The sequence below is a fragment of the Sesamum indicum genome, linkage group LG10 (assembly GCF_026168435.1).
Source record: "Sesamum indicum cultivar Baizhima isolate 11 linkage group LG10, ASM2616843v1, whole genome shotgun sequence".
Lineage (NCBI taxonomy): Eukaryota > Viridiplantae > Streptophyta > Magnoliopsida > Lamiales > Pedaliaceae > Sesamum > Sesamum indicum.
Window position 1 is genome coordinate 16894845 of NC_142666.1, and position 22708 is coordinate 16917552.

General features: G+C 35.5%; 1 protein-coding gene across 2 annotated transcripts; it reads left to right on the forward strand.

Moving 5' to 3' along the window:
• Nucleotides 1-1371: 1371 nt before the first annotated feature.
• Nucleotides 1372-22383, forward strand: PDR2 (phosphate deficiency response 2). 2 transcript variants are annotated; one of them, XM_088885683.1, is made up of 22 exons: nt 1372-1530; nt 1898-2179; nt 4376-4465; nt 5555-5757; nt 6292-6364; nt 6523-6695; nt 6808-6979; nt 8676-8780; nt 8888-8998; nt 9098-9184; nt 9291-9473; nt 10851-10901; nt 10981-11106; nt 11910-11989; nt 13423-13531; nt 16417-16545; nt 18063-18128; nt 18338-18409; nt 20022-20173; nt 20383-20494; nt 20582-20698; nt 20960-22383. In XM_088885683.1, the coding sequence occupies exons 2-22, from the start codon at nt 1931-1933 to the stop codon at nt 22052-22054; spliced, it is 3555 nt and encodes a 1184-aa protein (XP_088741809.1). In that variant the 5' UTR covers nt 1372-1530; nt 1898-1930; the 3' UTR covers nt 22055-22383. The 2 variants fall into 2 exon arrangements, with proteins under 2 accessions (XP_088741809.1, XP_088741810.1); XM_088885684.1 differs by lacking the exons at nt 1372-1530; nt 1898-2179; nt 4376-4465; nt 5555-5757 and adding an exon at nt 6010-6083.
• The last annotated feature ends 325 nt before the right edge of the window (nt 22384-22708 follow it).

A 22708-nucleotide genomic window follows, 5' to 3' on the forward strand; every position in this document is an offset into this window, starting at 1 on the left:
ACACACAATCTTCGTATTAGTCAAATGCAAGTAAAAACAGGAGTTACGGCTTGCATTCCAAAAGCATGGTTTCATTTAGTCTCTCACACCCTAGCTATATATAGTCGAGTTGTGCCATTCATGGAAACTAATGATAGTTTCCTAAATCTAATTACAATAATATATTGAGATAAATTTACACACAATCAAAAAATGCTGGTTAAAATATCGATCATGAAATTTAAAAATCGGACACTAGTTATAATTATGGGTACGGGAAGTCTATAACAAGTTTCACTCAATTAATTATGGTTTTACAATTGAAATTTACACTTTTTGTCTATGATTTTGATTTTATTTTAGTTTTTTAGGTGATTATTAATTACTTATATTTATAATTTAAATATTATATTGTTAGTTACAAAAATACCTTAAATCACAATCTGATAAAACTATGCCATTACCTTCATTTTCTAAAATATCAATAAATACCTCTACGAAATACATAAACTTTTTTTTTATTATATTATATCTATCCGTATTAAGAACCAAATACAGTAAAACCTCTATAAATTAATAAACCCTCTAAAATAATAAAATATTTCGGTCCCGACTTGGGCCTTTGTAAAAAATCATCAAATTCGATAAGATAATAAGATAATAAATTTTTCAAAAAATTTCTTTATAAATATTAGGTCCCATTAAAACTCTAAATTAATAATTCATAAATATTACAATTATAAATATTATGGTAATTTACTAAAATATGAAGTTTGTAATGCTTTTTAAGCATTTGATTATTCATGGATGATTTTGCGATGCCTTTTAGAAGAAAAGACATGGTTATGTGTCATGAATTATTTTATTTTCAATATTGAGATTTATATAGTATACGTTTCATCATCATGTATGAATATATTTAATTGGCTATAATAGTTATTTAAGTACAACGAATTAATGTAAACATGTATATTTAAGTAATTCCAATGAATTGATACATGCGTCTATGAATGTAATAGTTAATTGTATACAACATGAATATATTTAATTAGTTACAAAGAATTGATTTATGCATGAATATAATCAATGAAACATATATGAATTCATTTATTTTCAATACATATGTACTAAATTTGTTAAATTTAAAAAGTCTCTCTTGTAATTAATAAAATATTAAATTATCGATAAATTAATATCTCTCTAAATTAATAAAAATTTATGGTCCCAAGATTATTAATTTATAAAAGTTTTACTGTATATTATTTTTCCTACTCATACTTAAATCATAATATAAATAGTATTTTATTTATTTACATATATTTGTGAATGTGAAAGTAGTGAAGAAAAGTTGTATACTTAGCTTTGGTAAAGTAAAAGAAAATATTTATAGTACTGAACTTTTACTTTGGAATTTTTTGTGGAAGTTGCAGAATTGTAGAAACGCCGAGTGAGAAGCAGTCCCGCCGACTCGGGGCCTCTACTCCTCCGTCTCAACTTGCAGAGCCCTAACACCCCCAGGCCACTCGACATTATCCGGACCCACAGCAAGAGGTTTGCGCAATTCTTCTCTTTTGATCTCTTGATTTCTCTATATCTTGTGTTTTTCTTATTTTTATTTTGTTGTTATTTATGGGAAAGGAATCGCAAGAATTTGTTCGAATTCACAACTCTATAAAAGCTCGTAGTTCTTCGGATGTGAGAGTTTCGATTCGTAAAGTTATGGGTAAAATGGATAGAAAATTATTTGTTTTCTAGGTCTTGCTCCGGAAGTGAAAAAAAGAGATCTGTCGTACAGATCAATACTTCTATCTCCCAAGTTGCAAATCCAAATGGAAGAAGACTGCTTGAAGTTTTTGTCATAAAAATTCGTGAAAGTGTTATTACCTCCTTTCTTTATTCCGTCCCTTGCAAATTGCAGATAATTTCTGGTTGAATCAACAGAAGAAGTGAGATGTCAAGGTTTCATGTTGGTGGGAAAGTGGTAGATACTGTTGATTTATTGCGAAAGAGGCATTGGGGATGGCGTTTGGATATGTGGCCTTTCACGATTCTCTATGGAGTGTGGCTGGCAGCTGTAGTTCCTAGCCTGGATTTCGGGGATGCCTCAATAGTTTTGGGCGGTATTTTGGCATTTCATGTTCTGGTTTTTCTGTTCACAGTGTGGTCTGTGGACTTCAAATGCTTTGTGCAGTATTCTAAGGTTCAATTTCTTGGTTCCCCTCCATGCATATTGCTCACTGTCTTGCTGACAGCTTTTTTGTTTTGTTCGTATGTTTTATTTGTTAAGGCTTACTAGATATTTTGTATATATGTTAAGAGAGCAATAGTTAAGAGTTTGCAAGTTATTATGAAGAACGACTATGTGAACAAAGATGTTCCGTAAATGTTAGATTGGTTGGTTGAGTCATATTTTTGTAACTTTGCTTCAATGGAACTTTTGATGCATGGGACAAGTCATATATTAGGGCAAAAGAGAAAAGGTATAGCGTTGCTAATTAGTGATGCTTTAGATCACATAATCTAATGTCACTTGCAATGTACCGTCTAATGGAGCGGGATTTCATGACTTTAAAAGTGGAAACATTGTTCTAAAAGCACTAGGTGCTGCTAAGTAGCGAGTTACTAATAGTTAGTTGTCCACAGCATGCTATTCTTGCATTGGTGGGCATCTTCTGGGATTTCCGGTGGCCATAGTTGCAAGCTGAAATGATGGTGCAAATTGATAAAGAATGTCATGCAACTATATAATACCTGGAACTCAAGTATATCCGAAGAAGAAAAGAGATAATGAGAGAGAGGACAAGGGGAGCTGGCGTTAAGGTTGACTAAAGAATTGGATGAATGCGCATACTAGGCTTCCTATTTGCTTGTTTTGATTTTTTATATTATATCTCTTTTATGCATCTCTTTGATGATGTAAAGAAAGTAGTGGGAGGGAACTATTACAATTTGGTGATATTTTTGGTAACTGATAATATAATTTACACTTTCTCCGAGCTGCTCGTGGCCTGTCTAAATTTTCAATTTGTTTTTCCAGTTCTACCCTGCTTTATGAGTTAGGTCATGCTGCATTACTTTGTCAAATCAGGATCTTTTTGTTGTTATTAATTTTCCAAAATAGTCCGTATATTTTTTGCAACTATGTGCTTTCTGGTAGCTTGAGATTGTCAATCTGGACATCCTTCCGATATAGACGAATATCCCTTTTGGATTCTCCTACTGTTAGGTGATACTCATCAACTTTGTGGAAATAATTGCTTGGACTTCAGACTTCAAATATTTTTTGATGGCGAATGAATCTGTTGTCTGAATGTATGTTTGCAATCACTACAAGTATGAACTCAAAGTTGTGGAATATCCAATGGTTTCTCTTATCTATAGTTCAACTTGTCTTCAGGACTTCTCTTTATTATACTTCTTCAACCTTATATGCATGTGTGGCATTTGATATATATTTTGCCCTTTGTATCAAATTGATTTTATCTATTTTCTTAGCTGGGTGGCTCTTCTTTTATCCTTGAAAAATATGAAGGCTAGCTATATAGGTCCACTCGATTAATGTGCGCAAATCATATCTGTTAAAAACCGATCTCATGGAGGATTGTAAGAAAATGGAAATTTTCTGTAAGTAAAAACCTGAGAAGTTTTTAAATAAACGAAGTGTTTTTTTTTTTGGGAAAACACTAGGTACTTAGCTTGGGTTTGTTGAATTTCTCATGCCATAGGGATGGGAGAACAAAATTAAGCTTTAAAGTCACCTTTCAATTGTGTGAATGATGTAGGTTATGTTTTATATACTAAATGAAGTACAAAGCTTCTACAAGTTTCACAAAGTATTTTCTTGGGTAAAGTGGGTAGCTATTTTGAGGTAATCATCTGTGATAGACCAAGAAAGGTTAGTATCCTAAGTTCAAATGCAATTGTTATCTTCTATAATCAAAGGAATATATATTCTTATCGCTTTTTATTACAGATAATTAAGGAAATAACATTAACTGTTTTTGGAATGAGAAGGTTATTCCTGCATGTTCAAAAAAGGGAGTTAAAGATCTTTTCAACCATGTATGCTCAATATATTATCCAATACAAAGTGGCCGACCATGTACATTAATCAGTCTGTGCTTGTGCTTCTGTAATTTCCTCATATGAATCTTTAGTGTTTCTAGTCATACTTGTTGACTCAGCTTTGTGCATCAAACAGAATTTTCTAACAGCTCTGATTTGGCGCATGTGTCTCATCAAAAGCTAACATCATTCTCTGCCTTTCACGTTGACTTGTACCTTACTATTGGTTAGGGGGCTGTTTGCTTGGGTTTTTATTTTCAGTTTTCAGTTTTTTATTACACAAACAATTTTGTATTCTATTTCTAAAAGCCTTTTAAATGATTTATGGCAGGTTAATGATATTTACCGGGCGGATGCCTGCAAAATTACTCCAGCTAAATTTTCTGGCTCGAAAGAAGTTGTGCCCCTTCACTTTCGTAAGGTTGGGGACCTGATTCTCCCTCGTTTTCTCTTGACTACGTTGCATGTTCCTTTTGGCTTGAAACCCATACCTTATTCTATCACGGTCCCTTTCAAGTTGTGTCTATAGTACTTTGATAAATCTGAACTTGTGTTCTTAGGGTTGAGATCAGTTGGATCACACTGGTATTCTATGTAAGAAGTCTGGTATTTGTCTCATCTAATTATGTAAATAGGTCTAGAATCGAACAGAATCTTGTCAAATGAGCTGGCAATAAATGTGATCGACATGTTTATTTTCACTTCTTATTTGCCTGGGAAACGGTGTTCCTTGTCCATTGACCTTAATGGATTTTAAAATGAGTGTGCAAAGCTTGGCATTCATGGGGTTGAAGTTAAATGCTTCAGGAGCTGGTTCATTAACTTCTGTTCCATCTTCTGTAGTTGGAAATGATTGAAGGAAAGAACTAAGAGGCACTTACAGAATAAGTGGTTAATCCTCTTGTTTACACTTTACATGGTAACCAAAATCTCCTTTAGTTGTTAAGTGTAGTATAGATTTGTGTAATGCGTAATATCTCATATCTGAAACTCCACAAGAGGTTAGTGAAGTACGCTTGGATTGCGGAACATGTGATATTTTTAGTATGAGTCCTGAATTCTAGATATATGCGTTAACTCTAAAATTGGCCTGATAGAGGACTTCTTAACTATATTACCCAAACGGAACACATCTCCAGCAGTCGAGCTGTATCAATTTGCTTCCCTTCTTCACTAGTAATGCAATGTTTTTGTGTACAGCAGTAAAATCGAAATTGCAATCTGTTCTGAGAATTTTGCATTCATTAGTTTTGTCAACTTGCTTGGAGACTTTTCTTAAGCAAGTCGAGCTGTATCAATTTGCTTCCCTTCTTCACTAGTAATGCAATGGTTTTGTGTACAGCAGTAAAATTGAAATTGCAATCGTTCTGAGAATTTTGCATTCATTAGTTTTGTCAACTTGCTTGGAGGCTTTTCTTAAGCAAGTCTATTCCCTGTGTGAAATATAAATAATTTTTTGTGTTATGGATCTTCCCTCCTGATTCTGATCAGTTTGTTTAATATTCTTTAGCTGGCAGGTTCATCTACATCATTGGATACAGAGGAAATCTACTTTGATTTCAGGAAGCAACGCTTTATATACTCACAGGAGAAAAATACCTTTTGTAAGCTTCCTTATCCATCCAAGGAAACAATTGGGTATTATCTCAAGAGTACTGGTTATGGTACAGAAGCTAAAATTGTGGCTGCTACTGAGAAATGGGGAAGGAATGTGTAAGTGTCACCATATACTGCACAATTGTATATGAGATGATGTTGGAATGGTGTCTTCGCATGTTATTTGCATTTGTGCTTTAATTAGATGAATCAGAACTGACATATTACATTAGCAGTGTGCTTTGGTTTTATTAACTAAAGTGTTAGACACTAGATTTAAACATGGTACATAATCTTGCAAATATCTGCATCTATTGAATAGTAATAGTTTTGTTTGTGCATTGATCATGTGGTTGTGGCTGGAGTATTTGAGTGCATGATGGGGTGCAGCTTCAACATTTTGCCTGCTCTTCATGGTCATCTGAAATTAGATTATTCCTTTGGTAGTTTTTTTATCCTTGTGTTATCAAGATTTACATGGTTTTATAATCAATACTATTGCGCATTATTACATCCTTTTCTAATTTTTATTTATTCTCAATGTACATGAACACTGGTTTATTTGAAAAGAATATTCCTTTGAAAAGACTATTCCTCTGCATTCGAGTTAGAGCTTTCCTTCTGCTAATAAAATGGATCCATATTGTGCAGATTTGAATATCCTCAACCCACATTCCAAAAATTGATGAAAGAGCAAATCATGGAACCATTTTTTGTATTCCAGGTTTGTTGTAATTCCAACTTCCGTTTCATTTCCACCCGATGGAATTGGTTTTTTTTGGGATTTATTTAAGCTGTGCACTGTTCTTTTTTCTATTTTAATTTCTTCATGAGTACTGTATTTGGTGTTCTCTAATATATGGCGCTGCCATTTGCATTTAGGTTTTCTGTGTGGGCCTGTGGTGTTTGGACGAATACTGGTATTATAGTCTATTCACTCTATTCATGCTCTTCATGTTTGAGTCAACAATGGCAAAAAGCCGTCTGAAGACTCTGTCTGAGCTTAGACGTGTAAAAGTGGATAGCCAGACTTTGATGGTGTATCGTTGTGGAAAGTATGTGATACAGATCAAAATTCATTTCCCTTTTTTTTTTTCAATTTCACTGGCCTTTTTGTGTTTTTGATACTTTATTTGCGTATCCTTTACATTATAAGTTGCAATTTAGGTGGGTTAAACTCTCTGGGACAGAACTTCTACCTGGTGATGTTGTGTCTATTGGACGCTCTACTGGTCTAGACGGAGAAGACAAATCTGTTCCTGCTGACATGCTTATTTTAGCTGGAAGTGCTATTGTGAATGAAGCTATTCTAACTGGCGAGTCCACACCGCAGTGGAAGGTTCATTCCTGCTATTTTACATATGCTCTTACCATTATTTTTTTTCTTTATTTGTGCTGTTATCATGACACTCTTTCCTTTACTTCTTACTGAGGATTATTTGTCCACAACATATGTATAAGTTTATTTGAAGAGCTTATTGGCTGGCCAGTTGGGTACTGTGCTTCAATTGAAACCTCTCTTGTCATCATGGGCATCAGTTGTCACAGTATGATGAAACACCAAGTGGCTGATACTTGATGGAGAAGTATCTCCTTTGGTTGCTGTCAGTCTGTTAGCAAAAGTTATCTCGTTCAGTCTAGCCATTTGCCTTGTTCATCATACACCTCAAACACCTGGGCGTTTGGTGATGTCAAAGAGAAAAAACAGAAAAATTAGGCAGAGTGGATGGTGTGGGAGAGGGATAATTAATTTTCATTAAGAGGATCTCCGTATGTTCAAAATCTTATTGGGAAGAAGGGATGTTTGTGTAAATAAATGTTTGAATCGTTTCGTGAAGAAAACCAGTCTCACTAAAATAAGAATAGAATCCCACTGCTCATGGTGAAATTAAAGGTAAAAAGAATTTGATGGATTACTTGGCTATGATAACTGGTTGTGGGTGTTGCGCCAATTTCCCTAATTTGGGTTTTCTCTTGCTGTCGCCTAAACTTTTTCCTAATTTGTTGACTTATGGTTACCTTAATCACATCTACTTGTTTTGCTTGGCTGGTTTTGATGATGTCCAAGCAATTCATAAAAAATTTGGTTTAAGGTGTATACAGCAGAATCATGTAAGATGGCTGTCCCTTCTGTTCTTTTCCTTTTTGTTTTATCTTCAGTTAGCTGTATCTTATTCCATTTTAGGCAGTAGAAAGGTCCAAGATGCCGGCGTTTATATAAGAGAACTGAAATACAGCTCTATCTTTATGGTCTTTCCCTGACATTTGATGGCCATATAGCTAGCTGAATTAGTTTTTTCTGCAAGATGTAAGTAGCCATGATTCCATCTTATTTGTTAGACTAGGTAGCCTACATCTTATCCTTCACTTTGTCTGAAATTAAGTTGCATAATTCTTCTTGGATTGGGAACTCTTTTTAAAGCCATTTCAGATATTAGAGATTATAAGTCAGATATTTCAATGAAATCTGACAATAAGACGTGCTTCCAAAATGGAAGTATTACCCATTTGTTTTGGACCCAATTTTTGACTATGTAATGGAACTGGCATTTTATTGTCATCCTTATGTTTGGTCTTCTTACATCTTTTTTCCCCAGGCGTCACTTTAAATTTTGTGGTTAAAATGCTCATGAAATAGATTTTCACCGTGTCGCCAAACATGGTAGTTTTCTGTTATCTAATGTCTGTAGCTTCTTCCAAAAGGAGAGAATGGATGTGCGTGTGTGGTGTCATGCATGAAAGCATGTGTCTATATTTGGTTTTAATGGGAAGTAATTCCTTGGCGCCTTGGCTGAATTCTGATTCCAGATCTTTTATTGCTTTGTGATTGAAGCAAGTAGTCATGAGGACCGTAGAACTATTTACAATTTTCATATATTGTCTCAGCAATCTTGTCAAACTTATTTTGTGAAGTACAGATACATCTTCGATCCTTCATCTGAGTCCATAACCTGTTTTCTTTGACAACGATTATTATTCTGACACTTACATGCTTACTATCTTTCAAAGTTTTCATCTCCGTAAGTACTTTCCAGGTATCAGTAATAGGTAGAGGAGCTGATGAGAAACTATCAGCTAGACGAGATAAAGCACATGTTCTTTTTGGTGGTACAAAAATATTACAGCACACACCAGATAAGGTCTCTCTCCCTCCCTTTTGCTCTCTTTTCTACTTACGGACTGCTAACATGTAACAACCCCAACATTCTTTACACCTGGATTGTCCTTTATTTTCTTCTTGGTACAGACATTTCACTTGAAAGCCCCTGATGGAGGCTGCGTGGCAGTGGTACTGCGAACTGGATTTGAAACAAGTCAAGGGAAGCTAATGCGCACTATATTATTTTCTACTGAGAGGGTAACCTCTTTCTGATTTTCTTGTCGTGCTTTGTTAATAATGTAAGCTAGTTTTATTCTTTATTGTTTTAATAATTGTATGATTCTGTGCGGTTTATAGGTTACTGCAAATAGCTGGGAAAGTGGACTATTTATTTTGTTCTTAGTCGTATTTGCTTTGATAGCTGCTGGTTATGTCCTTAAGAAGGTAAACTGGTATCTGCAATATTGATGAATAAGTCATGCTGTCTTGTTTGTATATTTTAACTGAGAATATGATATTAGATATGTGACATCATGGAGCTCTGTCATAGGGGCTCGAGGATCCAACAAGAAGTAGATACAAGCTTCTTCTGAGTTGTTCATTGATTATTACTTCTGTGATACCTCCTGAACTTCCAATGGAGCTGTCAATAGCTGTTAATACATCTTTGATTGCACTAGCACGCCGTGGGATATACTGTACAGAACCATTTAGAATTCCATTTGCTGGAAAGGTGATTACTGCAAGTTTTATGAATGGTCTTGTTCAATACAAGTAATCATGCAATTTCACTTGTCAAAGATCATACATTTGATTCTCTTTTTTAATAATCTGTTTCGGTGATTGTGCTTTCATGAGACACTATTGGTATTTTCTCAATTATAAGAGTAAAAAGAGCAGTTTATTGATGTCTTCTATTTGAAATCTTGAATATATTCCTGACTTAATCCATGGCATTAATTATTTTATCTTTGCATGGATGATTTTATTGAATCCACTCAAAAGGAAGGCATCTATTGGTCTACCATTATCTTTTCTTCTGCATTCGAATATCTCTACTTCTCGCTTGTTAGCTAAACAGTTGTTCTTTTCTGACCACTTTTCTTTTCTTTTTGACTATATTTTGGATCATGAGGTTTCTATAGATTGTATAACAATTTGGAGATTTTGAATTAGACCCAAAGATGTGTATTTACTTGAGAAGATGCTTCTGTCTCATATATATTGGTACATCTTAAGCACGATTGTAGTTTAACTTGTGACTCTATCTTTTTATTCACGATAAAAAGGAATTAACCTATGTTAAGATGCTTCAGTCGAGGGGTTTCTGCTACATAACGGTGTAAGTATACAAAATAGAGAGTCCTGTTTTCTTTAATGATGTAAACCTATTTGGCTTCAGATCTATTGGATTATGATTGTGTGCCCACTAAAACTGGATTAGTGCAACTGCAGGATTTGTCTTTTGTAATATCGTACTATGTTGCACACATAAAATTTAGTATTTACAACAGGCACTTGATCTTCAAACAATTCATAAGTTAAAAATTATTCATGAAGCTACTTACCATTTATAACTCAAATGATTGAAAAAACTTGGAGATGTCATAGTTAGAATAATTTTATTATTCTAGTGAGCAAATTATTCTATAACCAACTGCAAATAATTGTAACAAGCCCAGGCTTGTCCCCAATTCAGGGTGGATGCATGGGATAGTACTACTAGCTTAAATGCTGACAACTGATATTACAAATTTAATGATTACCTTATTGACATGATCATTTTCTTGAACACATTAGTTGGACTAGACCTTATGTACTAATTCTGCTAGGGATATTTTTCTTATTGTATTACCAACATTCAATCTGATTTTCAGTAATATTCTTTTCCTTGTTTTAATTTAGATATGATGGTTATTTGATGCATAGTTCTTGATCATAGTAGTGTCTTTGAGAAATACAAGAATGCAAGAGTGAGTGGATTCCTTTCTGTCTGCTCTGTGTGTTTGTGTCTCTGTCTCAGTTCCGTCTTTCTACCAATTGCTCTTACTGTTTTGTCTTTGTTTACGGGGCTAACTTCTGAATGACTTTGGTCTATTCCCGTCTGCAGGTTGATATATGCTGTTTTGATAAGACTGGGACACTAACATCCGATGACATGGTATGAATGCTCAATTTCTAATGTATTTATTGTTTGAGTCTTTTTTAATAGCATTGATTTTTTGCGCTTTGTTCCTCAGGAATTTTCTGGAGTTGGTGGTTTGACTGACAGTGAAGACTTGGAAACAGAAATGTCTAAAGTGCCTGATCGAACTTTGGAAATTCTTGCTTCTTGTCATGCTTTGGTCTTTGTGGATAATAAGCTGGTATGATATTCTGTACAACATAATGTTACAATCTGTATTGACACTGTCTAGTGCTTATTTAGTAAAAATGTTAAGGATCCTGTTCCTGAGATGTTGTTATTCACAATGTAGTTCTGATTTCACATAATGTATTCTTTGATATCTATAATAATAGGTGATTGTAAAAGTTGAATTTAGACTGGCTGAATGTATAACTGATTATTGTTCCTGGTTATAGGGGTAGGGGGTTGGTCGGTGGTTTAAGTGATTATTATACAGTTATGCATTTGGTATGAATTTGTGCTAGTCTTTTACGCAGAATTTACTGCGACCTTTGAAGACTAGGTTTGAAAACATGGTTCAACAGACCACTACCACTGCATGCCTCCAAGTAATTTAAAAGAGATTAAATTGCTAATAGGCACTGTGATTGTATTTCCTGATAGTCAGGACATCCCTGTTTCAGAAATCTGAACATTTGAGGGATAATCATAATGACTCTTGAAAGATGCAAGAACTGGTAATTGGGAGTATGATGTATGCAATATTTTGTTCTCTTTTTGTTTGTGTATATCATGCAAAAGAAGAAAAATCCTTCATCTAGACTTTTGAAGATTCATTACATGCTGAGGCATGCAAAGGTTCTGTTTCACTAGGCCGATCAGTGTTAAGCTTATTCTTAGTTGGCTGCTCACTTCTTAAAATTTCGGAGACTTACTGAGTACTCTGTTTCAAATTCTAGGAAATTAGCGTTGGTCCTTTCCCTTGTACTTAAACTCTTGTTTTCTGCATTAACATTTTTTCCCATCCACACCTGGATGTAGGTTGGTGATCCGCTTGAGAAGGCTGCACTGAAAGGAATTGAGTGGACATACAAATCAGATGAAAAAGCCATGCCAAAAAAGTATGCCATAAGATTATTTTCCTTTTTCATTTCATACCAATATATGGTTTGTAGGTGTTTTCCACTTACTATTTAATTTTTTTGGGATATTCCAACTCTCCTGTCAATGTTCTAATTGTCTTGTTCTTTGTCTTGGCTTCTTTGTGAAATTTGCAAAAATGAAACTTATCAGATAAGATTAAACCCTCTAAAATAGACTTTGACTCTTGGTATTCTTGGATGGGGGGATGATGTCTAAGTGCATATCTGCAATAAACAGGTAGCTTAACCTTTCAATTGATAGGTATGTGGAGAGCCTATTAGGTAGAGGAATTCTGAGCACTTTGTTTCAGAGGGAAGCAGGATCTGATTTCTCTTTGTGGCCCAAAAATAATACAAGATGATGAGGCATACTTGTTTCTTCATATTTATTTTATGGGGGACATGTGTGAACAACATTCTCTTTCCAATATCTGAATTAGACAGATGGTATCATAATTAACACTTCTTCAGATTCTGTAAGAAGAACAAAGAGACATCACACTTAGAGATAGATATACTGATGGATGCTGCCTCTAAGAATAGGAAACTATCGAGATTTTTTGGTTTGTTCACTATTAAGTAAGTTACTACAACTACTTAGTTCAGGTATGGCTTTTGGTCTTAAGGAAAGGAAGTTGCGTGACTATGGGTTACTTACCTTCTGTTTCCCTGTTAATGCAAAATGTTGGAGGGTTTTAGTTACGTTCGGCACCTCAATAATTGAATGATAGAATCTGCATGTGTTACAAGTTGAAGAGCTGCTTATTCAACAATTACGAGTAACTAGTGTAGTATATTAGTTGCTTCGCTTTATAGTTTAATCTAGCAGTGGATAAGGGAGTATGAATGGGTACTTATAAAGCTACTTGGAATGATATTGTCTTTAGATGTTGTGCTGTATGTAAAAGGTCTGATGAAGAAATACTGACCTTTTTTCCTTGGTAACATAGTTATGGAAATTTGGAACCCTCTTTTCGATCTGTCTGGTGTGCTATAGGTAATTCCCTCAGCCATTGTGATCTGCTTTTTTGCTGGGACATAAAAGAGCAGGTAAATTGAATAAATAAAAGCCTGGATGCTTGCACCTCTGTTTTTTTTTGAGTCTTCAGAGGGAGATTTTAAGAGATTCTTTTGAATGCGTAGACTGATGGATGATTTGAGACTTTGAGTAGGGTTTTATATCTCATGTTTTAAAGGCTTTGTCTACTACTTTCGTAAGATTTTACTTGATAACTCTATTGTGCTTACAGAACAATATTAGAATATGCTTGCTTCTGTTGCAATATGTTTCACCTATGGAAGTTTATGTGTTTTATGTGGATTCTCTTAATCTATATCTATACATTTCATTGACTGACAGTCCGCTGAGAATATTCTGTTGCTCTCTTTTGCTCTGTTTGAACAAAATGCAGGGGAGGTGCCAGTTCTGTCCAGATTGTACAAAGGCATCACTTTGCTTCTTACTTAAAAAGAATGGCAGTCGTTGTCCGTGTTCAAGAGCAGTTTTTTGCTTTTGTTAAGGTATGAATATATCTTCCCTGCATCACAATAACATGCATAAGCATGCATAGACATGTAAGCTTTGCATAAATGGTACTTTTGCACTTAACCTAAAACAGCTCACGCAAATGAGTAATGTTAAAGTTTATTATGATGAACATATACTCTCTCTATTTGGCGGACCTTCACCTGTATTCTTATTATAGCACTTCCAATCTAATTCATATGTCTCATAACCATTTTTTCCACATGATGCATATTCCGGCTTCCACTCTATGAAAATTAGTGCTTGTATCTTGGCCACGAAGTCAATGAGCCTAATTTCGTTTTGTTTTCTAACTTGGATTTTTGCTTCCGTGAAGCATTGATATTTCCTCATACTTGGACTATGATTTTTCTCTTTGTTGACCGGCATACTTCAAATGGTCTTTCTTCCTGCTTATCCAAACTTACCTTTTATATAGATCCTCAGCATCTCTGGCTATAAGGCTACTTTAGCTGCATTATAAATTATTGAGCTTGTAGCTAATGTGTATTTTCATATCTTTGTGCTTATGAGCCCTGAAGAGATTGTATTTAAAAGTTGGGGGTGTTTTCTCCACTACAAGTTATAATTCTTAGAACAAAGATTTTCTGAATCTTGTCAACCTTTGTTCAGTTAAAAAAGAAACCCATCTGTTAAGAGAGAAAAATAGCCTAGCAAGTAATCCCAATTGATCTCACTCGGTTGGCCCTTAGCATCGAGATGCGTCAGTGAACTTGTTTTCACCTTACTGTTTGATATTCTAGTAGTATTAGAGTAATAACTCGTACATTTTGGATAGCTGAAAAGGGATTGACAGAAATGAAAACAAGTACTTTTTGTGTAGTTAGAATTTAATCTTATACATCTCTTTATCATCAATAGTTGCCCATACAAACTTCTAAGACTTCAGATATAAATTAAGCATCTTTTAAATGTAGATAAACTTGATTTTTTTCTTAAGTAATTAATGCTCCATTCTGAATTAAGGTTTAGTTTGACCTGGCCTGGTATGACCATGTGTCTGACGAGAGGTGAAAAAGGATGAGTTGTGTGTACAGTTGAAATATTGCTCTTGAAAGCGTTACGTTGGTAGGTCTTGGTGTAACATCGTGCTTAAGTTGGACCCTGGGGGATGGTTTTGAGGAAAAAAGTTCGTTTAGGAAATTGAGCTACTCTTTTGATATTCTTAAAAATATGAACTAGGTGCAATAATATGGACAAGGAGAGTTGTATTTTTCAACAATGACTTAAACTAAATGTAATTGTATGGTATTGATTGGAAACCAGGATTCCTATACGTTTTTTAATTCAATAATAACTGATGAGCTGCTCAATATGAAGATTGCTTCTTTCCTACATTTTTTTTAAAATTTTCTTGCCATTTAGTAGTAACTGATGATCTGCTAAATATCAGATTGAAATTCACTAATTCTGTACTGATTTATATGTTTCATTGTTTCTCTTTTTCCCTCCTACGTTTTCCTTTTATTTTGTTGTCCTCATTTTTCTTATTTTCTTCTTCCTTCATCTTCTCCCTCTCTAGGCTTTCGCGATCCTAACTCCTTACCTTACACCTGACTATTTCTGTTATTCTTTTCTCCTCATCTTTTCTCACTTCACTTTGTCTTCTTTATCTACTTTTTAATTTGATCGTTTTCCACCTTGGTTGCAGAAAAAAAATTCATTCTAATCATTCTCATTGTCAACCTTAGATTTTGTTTGATTAGGGGGTTCTGGTGGTTGAACTGGAGGTTATGGTGCTAAATAGCGAGGGAAGGTAATGATGGTGGGCTAGCACCTACAAGGTATTCTGATGGTGGCAGTGGCAGGGAAGTGACATTGAAGTATCTGACAGGGTTGTGGTGGTGGTGGTGGTGGTGGTGGGGGTCATTATTGTTGTTTAGGTGCTCCGTATTGGGGATTGCTTCTGATAATGTAACAAGGATATCTAAAAAACACCCTATTGATATGTTTTTGTTTGATCTTCCAACAGTAACCTTACTGTTTCAGTCAATTACACCATGACATGATTTTACAACTATCACTATGGAAGATTATTACCATTGAAGGCATTGTAACTTTTGAAAATATTAAACTTTTCTGAATTTACTATGGCTTCATTTGTCTTTCATTTGTCATTATGATCATTAATGTACAAAGCTAAACTCCGGCATTTAATCAAGAGAAATTCATAGCTAACTTTTGAGATGTATATAGTTTTTATTAATTTTTTTCCCTTTATTATGTATAATTATAGTCACATAAATATAATTTTATTTCTATTTTTCAGATGCATATGAGTGTGCTTGACTGCTAGTATAAAGTTAATATGCTAGAGGGGCCACTGAAACAGGGATGGGCTGGTGGAAGTGATGAGCTGTTGGGTTGGCTGAGAGGTTACTCGTAGACTTTGTGAACTCTGGTTGGATGGGGGTTTAGCAAAAGAATCTTACTCTTGGGCAAAGCACGAAGGCTTGCAAGCCCAAAAGTATTAAGCTGCAGTGCTTTAGGCTTATATGCTCTGATGTGTCGCTAGTTCCACCACCTTGATCCTTTTTTTAGCTTATAAAATGTCCTAAAAGAATTAATTTTGAGTAAGCATGCCAGATGGGCTTATACGTGGGAGAGGATAGAAGTATGGCTGATGCTTATTTATTACTTTTTCCTTAATCGATCGCGAAGCTGGTAGTATCTGGAGTCTATGTCGAGCTAGTTTCTATTCCATGTAACTTGAACACAAGCTACATGTTAATTATTTCGCTCGTAGAAGTATATATTGATGGCAGGCCATTCAGTTTGTATTTTGATTTGTTACAGCCTTATTTTTATTTTTCAGTTTTCAAATAACGAAAAGGTAAAAGATTCCTTATTAAACTTTCAGGGTGCGCCAGAAACCATTCAGGAAAGGCTTGTTGATGTGCCTTCATGGTATGTTAACACTTACAAGAAACACACACGTCAAGGATCTCGTGTTCTAGCTTTGGCATACAAGTCTCTCCCAGAGATGACGGTAAGAATCCTTGTTTCCCAACCATTCCATCCTTATTTTACTGGATGGATATGCACTGTAACTTTCTGTTGTAATTGGGTACTGGAAACGATTATTGATTGCATATAAATGTGTTCAAACGGGTTCTGCATTAATTGCATTCCATTGTCTTAATTTCTTTGGTTTCTAGCAGTTTTTCACGTTGCTCATTTCTGTTGATCACAATACTGCTTATATCAGTCCGTGGTTCTAGTTCCCAATGAAATGAACTTTGTACGAACATGTCAGGCCATTGATCTTTATGTTAATACCTTCCTACTATCTTTTATTTTTCTTGTGCCAACTATTTAAAATCAGTGCATAAAAGATTTGTTCTTTCTGTGTGTTTCGTAAATTCGCACTTATATGCATGGGAGTATCTATGGTGGTCTTGGGTCTTTAACTGAACTTGTTTGGAAGATGTGACTTCAAGCCGACTCCACTAAGGTGTTTCTCTCCTTTTTCATTTTCACATGCCAAATTGTTGCCCTATTTTATCAGACAGTTGGGTTAGTTGGATTCTATATGTAACTATGTGATCATTCACTACTGTTATCTGGTTGAATGGTATAATGATTTCAGGCAATTGTTCCAATAATGTCCATGTCATATGAACAGAGATGTGTACTATTTGATATATTACAAGGATAAACAGTTTCTTGTTCTCCAATATTTTTTGTTGGACGAATACCAGTGATTTCAACTATTTATTAATGAGATGCATAATAATGGATGATTTGCAAGGATAAACAGTGTCTTCTCACCTGTATTACATAGTGGACCAATAAGAATGTCTAGTATGATATTTTCTATAAGAAATTAGAAAAATCTACTTTTTTCTCACATATGTATAGATGTTTAAGGCTGTTTCTTACTTCCTTTGTTATGCATAAAATGATGTTAGTAGCCTCTTCCATTTGCTTAGTTAATTGAGTGAACCTTTGGAAAAGACCCTAAAATTGCTCCATGATTGGTAGAAATGTCTGCCCATCTACATATCAAAGCGTGAAACTATCAGAGCTATCTCTTCCCATATCCTGTAAGTTATTTTTTTGGATTAAGTAATTTCTACATAATGCAATTTAAAGGAGAAGGTATATGAACTTTCTTATGACATTTCTGTGTTGGATTCTGCCTGAAGCAATGGACATCTTACTGTGAAAATTGGCTTAGTAATTTCATTAGCCTGCAACTAAGTTGTTTCCTAAAGATTTTTGAGGTAATGACTTAAGAAATCTGCTTCTTCTTGTTTCCCAAGTTAAAGGGTAATTTGTTCATTCCAATATTGATTTATTTATTAAGCTGTGATCTATTTGCAGTATCTGCGGGGCTTGTCCAGTTATATAGATGTGTAATTATTTGCAATATAGATGTCTACAAATGTGTTTAGATACATACACTTCTGATTTTTTTCGTGATTTTGTATTCACAAATTCAAGTTCATGATAGGCGGTTCCGCATTTGGTGTAGTTACTGACATGTTTGTTATCTGTTTGAAGGTTAGTGAAGCGAGAAGCTTGGACCGAGAGACTGTGGAAAGTGATCTTACCTTTGCTGGTTTTGCGGTACAAAATCTAGTTAGAAGCTTTAACATACTCTCTTTTTTTACCCCATGTCACACTTGCCATCCTGAAAGAAATATGTACTTTTTAGCATGCACATGAACACTAGATACACAAACTTTTGTTACACTAGTTTGACTTTTGTCATGAAGGTCTTTGTTAATTTAGGTATGGTATCGGTGTGTATGTGATGCCTTTCATTGGTGCTTCAGGTTTTCAATTGCCCTATCCGAGCAGATTCAGCCACTGTGTTATCTGAACTCAGAGGATCCTCACATGATTTGGTCAGTGCATTCTTATATTCTTTTATATTGGTTATGTTGTAATTTGTTAACTAACTATAGCTCTAATTTCAGTTTGCGTGATAGTTGAAGTGTGTGACTTTTGTTGCCATGTTCTCGAAATATGTCATTGAGCATTCTACATTTGAGGACTAAGAAAAATTAAAGCTATATTTACTGACAAAAACCAGTAATTTGCTATTTCTTCCATGCCTCAGTTGAGGGGATATCTGCTGGGAATACATAACTGCATGTGAGGAACAAATTGCTTTGAATTATCTGTTGTACTGATTGCTGATAAATCTGTTTCAAACCATTTACCCTGCCAAATTGCCAGGGACCCATTGTGTTTACATTGTATCATTTGTTTATGTTATAAATTTGAAATATTTGGGAGACTGACAAAATTTATGTCTAGTAAACAAGTTCGTCTTTTCGTTCGACTGGAATGAATTTTCTTTGATATTTAGTTCTCCAAGACAATAAAAGCCAAATGGTCCCTCAGTGATTTGAAGTTGGTCCACATTTGACGACTTCTCCATCCCAAATTAAACAAAAGAAGACTTGTTTGGTAAACCGAGAGAATCCACGTCTATCTTCATGCAATGATGCAATGAAAAGCTTGAGAATTTCTTACTTTTTTGAATGGAATGGTTGAGCCTTTGGGATACTTAAAGAAAATTGGACTTGAGGACAAAGAGTTAACCCATTTGAAAGTTTGTAGGGATCATTTTACACTTGACCTGACTTCTTACCTTTGGAAAGGTTACTAGGACCAGGTCTAGAATGAAAAGAACTCATTTCAGCTCATAAAAGGTTTCTTTTCAGATAATATGGTTCCCAGAGATTCATTTATAGTTTAGTTGAAGAAATGCACAGTGAAAGTTGCTATTGCTGATTCAATGGCCGAAGAGGGCGCGAAAGCTAGCCTACTAGATAAGCTCATGTGGTGAGGGATAACAAGTAAAACTTTAGGAGTAACCATACTGATACACTAGAGAAGTCCTACGGGAGTGAGGAATGAGGAGAGTTCTTAAATGTGAGATTTCCTTTTTTGCTTTTTTGAGTTTGGGAAGACAAAGTATGATAATTTAGTTAAATTTTCTCCTTGTATGGATTTTTTCATAGCAAAATACCATCTTAGCATCTGTGGAGAAGAAGCATGCTTCCGTCGCAAGCATCTTTTATATAGTAACGGGATCAAAGTCAAAGCTTAAAAGGTTCATACTTCACTTAAAGTCTCGAGGTGTGTTGTTCTGAGCTCAGGGAGTATGTGGCAGAGAACGAACAACTCGAGAAAAGTTTATTAAAGGAGGAACTGAAGGGATTTCAGCCTACAAAATGACTGTTCTGTCGAATGCTTGGTTTACCAGCTGATAGTAAATGTTTACATGTATATTTAACGAGCTTTAGGCTTGGAGTGTGTAGATTTTTTCCATGCCACATTTTGACAAAAAATTAAATAAAGAGTCATAATGGTGCGCTTATGGGAAGCTCATTAGCACATATGTTTTTATTACTGTATGAATTTAACATAGACTCAGCTTTGGATATAAAAAATGTGGCATCATAAAGAAGTCGCTTGATCCTATTTCTCCTGTTAATATTTTTTCAGGTCATGATTACCGGTGATCAAGCATTGACAGCTTGCCATGTTGCTCGCCAAGTTAATATTATCTCAAAACCGGCACTAATTCTTGGCCGTGCACAAGGTAATGAAGGATATGAGTGGGTTTCTCCAGATGAGACATATACGACTACCTACAGGTAAGAATAGTTTAGATACAACGGTTTTATTTATGTGGAAGTTTGCTTTGATTCATTTATTTCTTTTCAGTAAAACTGGTCAATGGTTAGCTTTTCATTTTTGATTCTTTAGCAATAGATTACGTCTTTGTTCTCATCTTCTTGCCAATTTGCTGTGTTGCTCTCTTTTTACTGAACTTTTTCAGCCATTTGTTTTAACTTTGTAACAGGGAGAATGAGGTTGAAGCTCTGTCTGAAGCTCATGATCTTTGCATTGGAGGTGACTGCATGGAAATGTTGCAGCAAACTTCATCTACCCTTAAAGTTATTCCATATGTAAAGGTAGCAACTTATGGCCCTTGTGTTTGTCTCTGATCGCTACCTATTTTGTTGGTTTTCGGTCATGATACGCTTGTAATTTTTTCCCAGGTATTCGCTCGAGTTGCCCCTGAGCAAAAGGAACTTATTATCACTACATTTAAATCGGTGGGAAGGGTCACCCTGATGTGTGGTGATGGCACCAATGATGTTGGAGCTCTGAAGCAGGTATTACATTGTTTGAGGTTATGCAATTGTATACAATTGGTCCAATCTTACTCCAAGTTTATATTGTGCATACTATCTAAGGTTTATTATTCTTGTTTCTTGATTACAAAATGAAATTGCCAGGATTACAGGGTAACATCGAACATCTTTGTTACGCACGCCAATTTAGAAACAAACAAGAAATGAGGATTGAATGAAAAATATTAATCCCTTTGCTGCTGATACAGAACTAAATATAACATGTATACTTGTTCTTTGCAGGCACATGTTGGGGTAGCTCTGCTTAATGCAATACCTCCAACAACAAATCAGAAGTCTGCCTCTCAAGCATCATCAAAAAGTGAAACTGAAAAAGCTGCAAAAGCGAAGAAACTTAAGTCAACTAGTGGAAATGGAGAGAATCCTTCAAAGAGCCGTGCTGTTTCTAAGTTAGAATCTACTAGTAACCAAGCTGCAAATCGTCATCTGACAGCTGCAGAAATGCAGCGCCAAAAGCTGAAGAAACTAATGGATGAGCTGAATGAGGACGGTGACGGTCGCTCTGCTCCAGTTGTTAAGCTGGGGGATGCCTCTATGGCGTCACCATTTACGGCAAAGCATGCTTCAGTTGCTCCCACAACCGACATAATCCGTCAGGGTCGTAGTACTCTTGTGACCACACTCCAAATGTTCAAGATACTCGGACTTAACTGCCTTGCTACCGCCTATGTCCTGAGTGTAATGTACTTAGACGGCGTGAAACTGGGTGATGTTCAGGCCACAATTAGTGGGGTTTTCACTGCCGCCTTCTTTCTGTTTATCTCGCATGCTTCCCCACTTCCTACCCTTTCAGCTGAGCGGCCCCATCCTAATATCTTCTGCTCTTACGTTTTCCTCTCTCTCCTTGGTCAATTCACCATTCACATTTTCTTCTTGATAACGTCAGTTAACGAGGCTGGGAAGTACATGCCAGACGAGTGCATCGAGCCGGACTCAGATTTTCATCCCAACCTTGTGAATACGGTTTCTTACATGGTAGGGATGATGCTACAGGTGGCCACCTTTGCTGTGAACTATATGGGCCATCCTTTCAATCAGAGCATCTCACAAAACAGGCCGTTTTTGTATTCCCTTCTGGGTGCTGTTGTTTTTTTCACGGTCATTACTTCCGACTTATTCAGGGACTTGAATGATTGGCTGAAGTTGGTCCCACTGCCCAGAGAACTGAGGAATAAGCTGATGATATGGGCTTTCCTTACATTTATCATTTGTTATACGTGGGAGAGATTGTTGAGGTGGGCCTTCCCTGGTAAGATGCCTTCTTGGAAGAAGAAGCAACGGCTGGCTGCGGGAAGTGTGGAAAAGAAGAACGCTTAAACCTATAGGATTTTGGATTGATGTACAAGGTTTTGATGGTAATGGTTAAGACCGACCGCATTGTATGTCAGAGAGATGATAATGTTTCTTAGGTACTTGCATTCTGATGTAGCACATCATGAGAAGTTCTAATATATAGGAATTTTGTGATGCATTCAGATAGGGCATTATGAGAACAATCCCATTTTTCTGGTTGGGGCGGGGGAGGTATTATTTTCATGTAAAATTATTTATCAGCGTGAGTAGTGGCAGTGGCCTGTTTTAATGGGGACCATTTTGTCTCGGATACTTTAACTTGAACTAACAAGGATTTTATTTAGACTTTGGTACTTTCTTTTCCTAAGTGATGATACTTATTTTGTCTGTTTGTTTTCTTCTTTGGTTTCTGGTTGTACTTTTCTTTCTTTCTTTGTATAGAAGTGGTGACATTTATTTATTCAAATAGTGGTAAATCTAAATAAAGTTCCAAGAATATAGATTCGGGACAGAAACAGAGCTGAAACTGAAGGCTGGAAACGAGAGGCATGATCAATTGCAAGGTAACAAGCACTCTGTACAGTGAACTTTTGCCAGACTTGTATAAGTGCCATTTGAGTTTGTCAGGATTAGAAGCGGTTCGGCAACTGTAGGCAGCGGGTGCTGCAGTGTTACAAC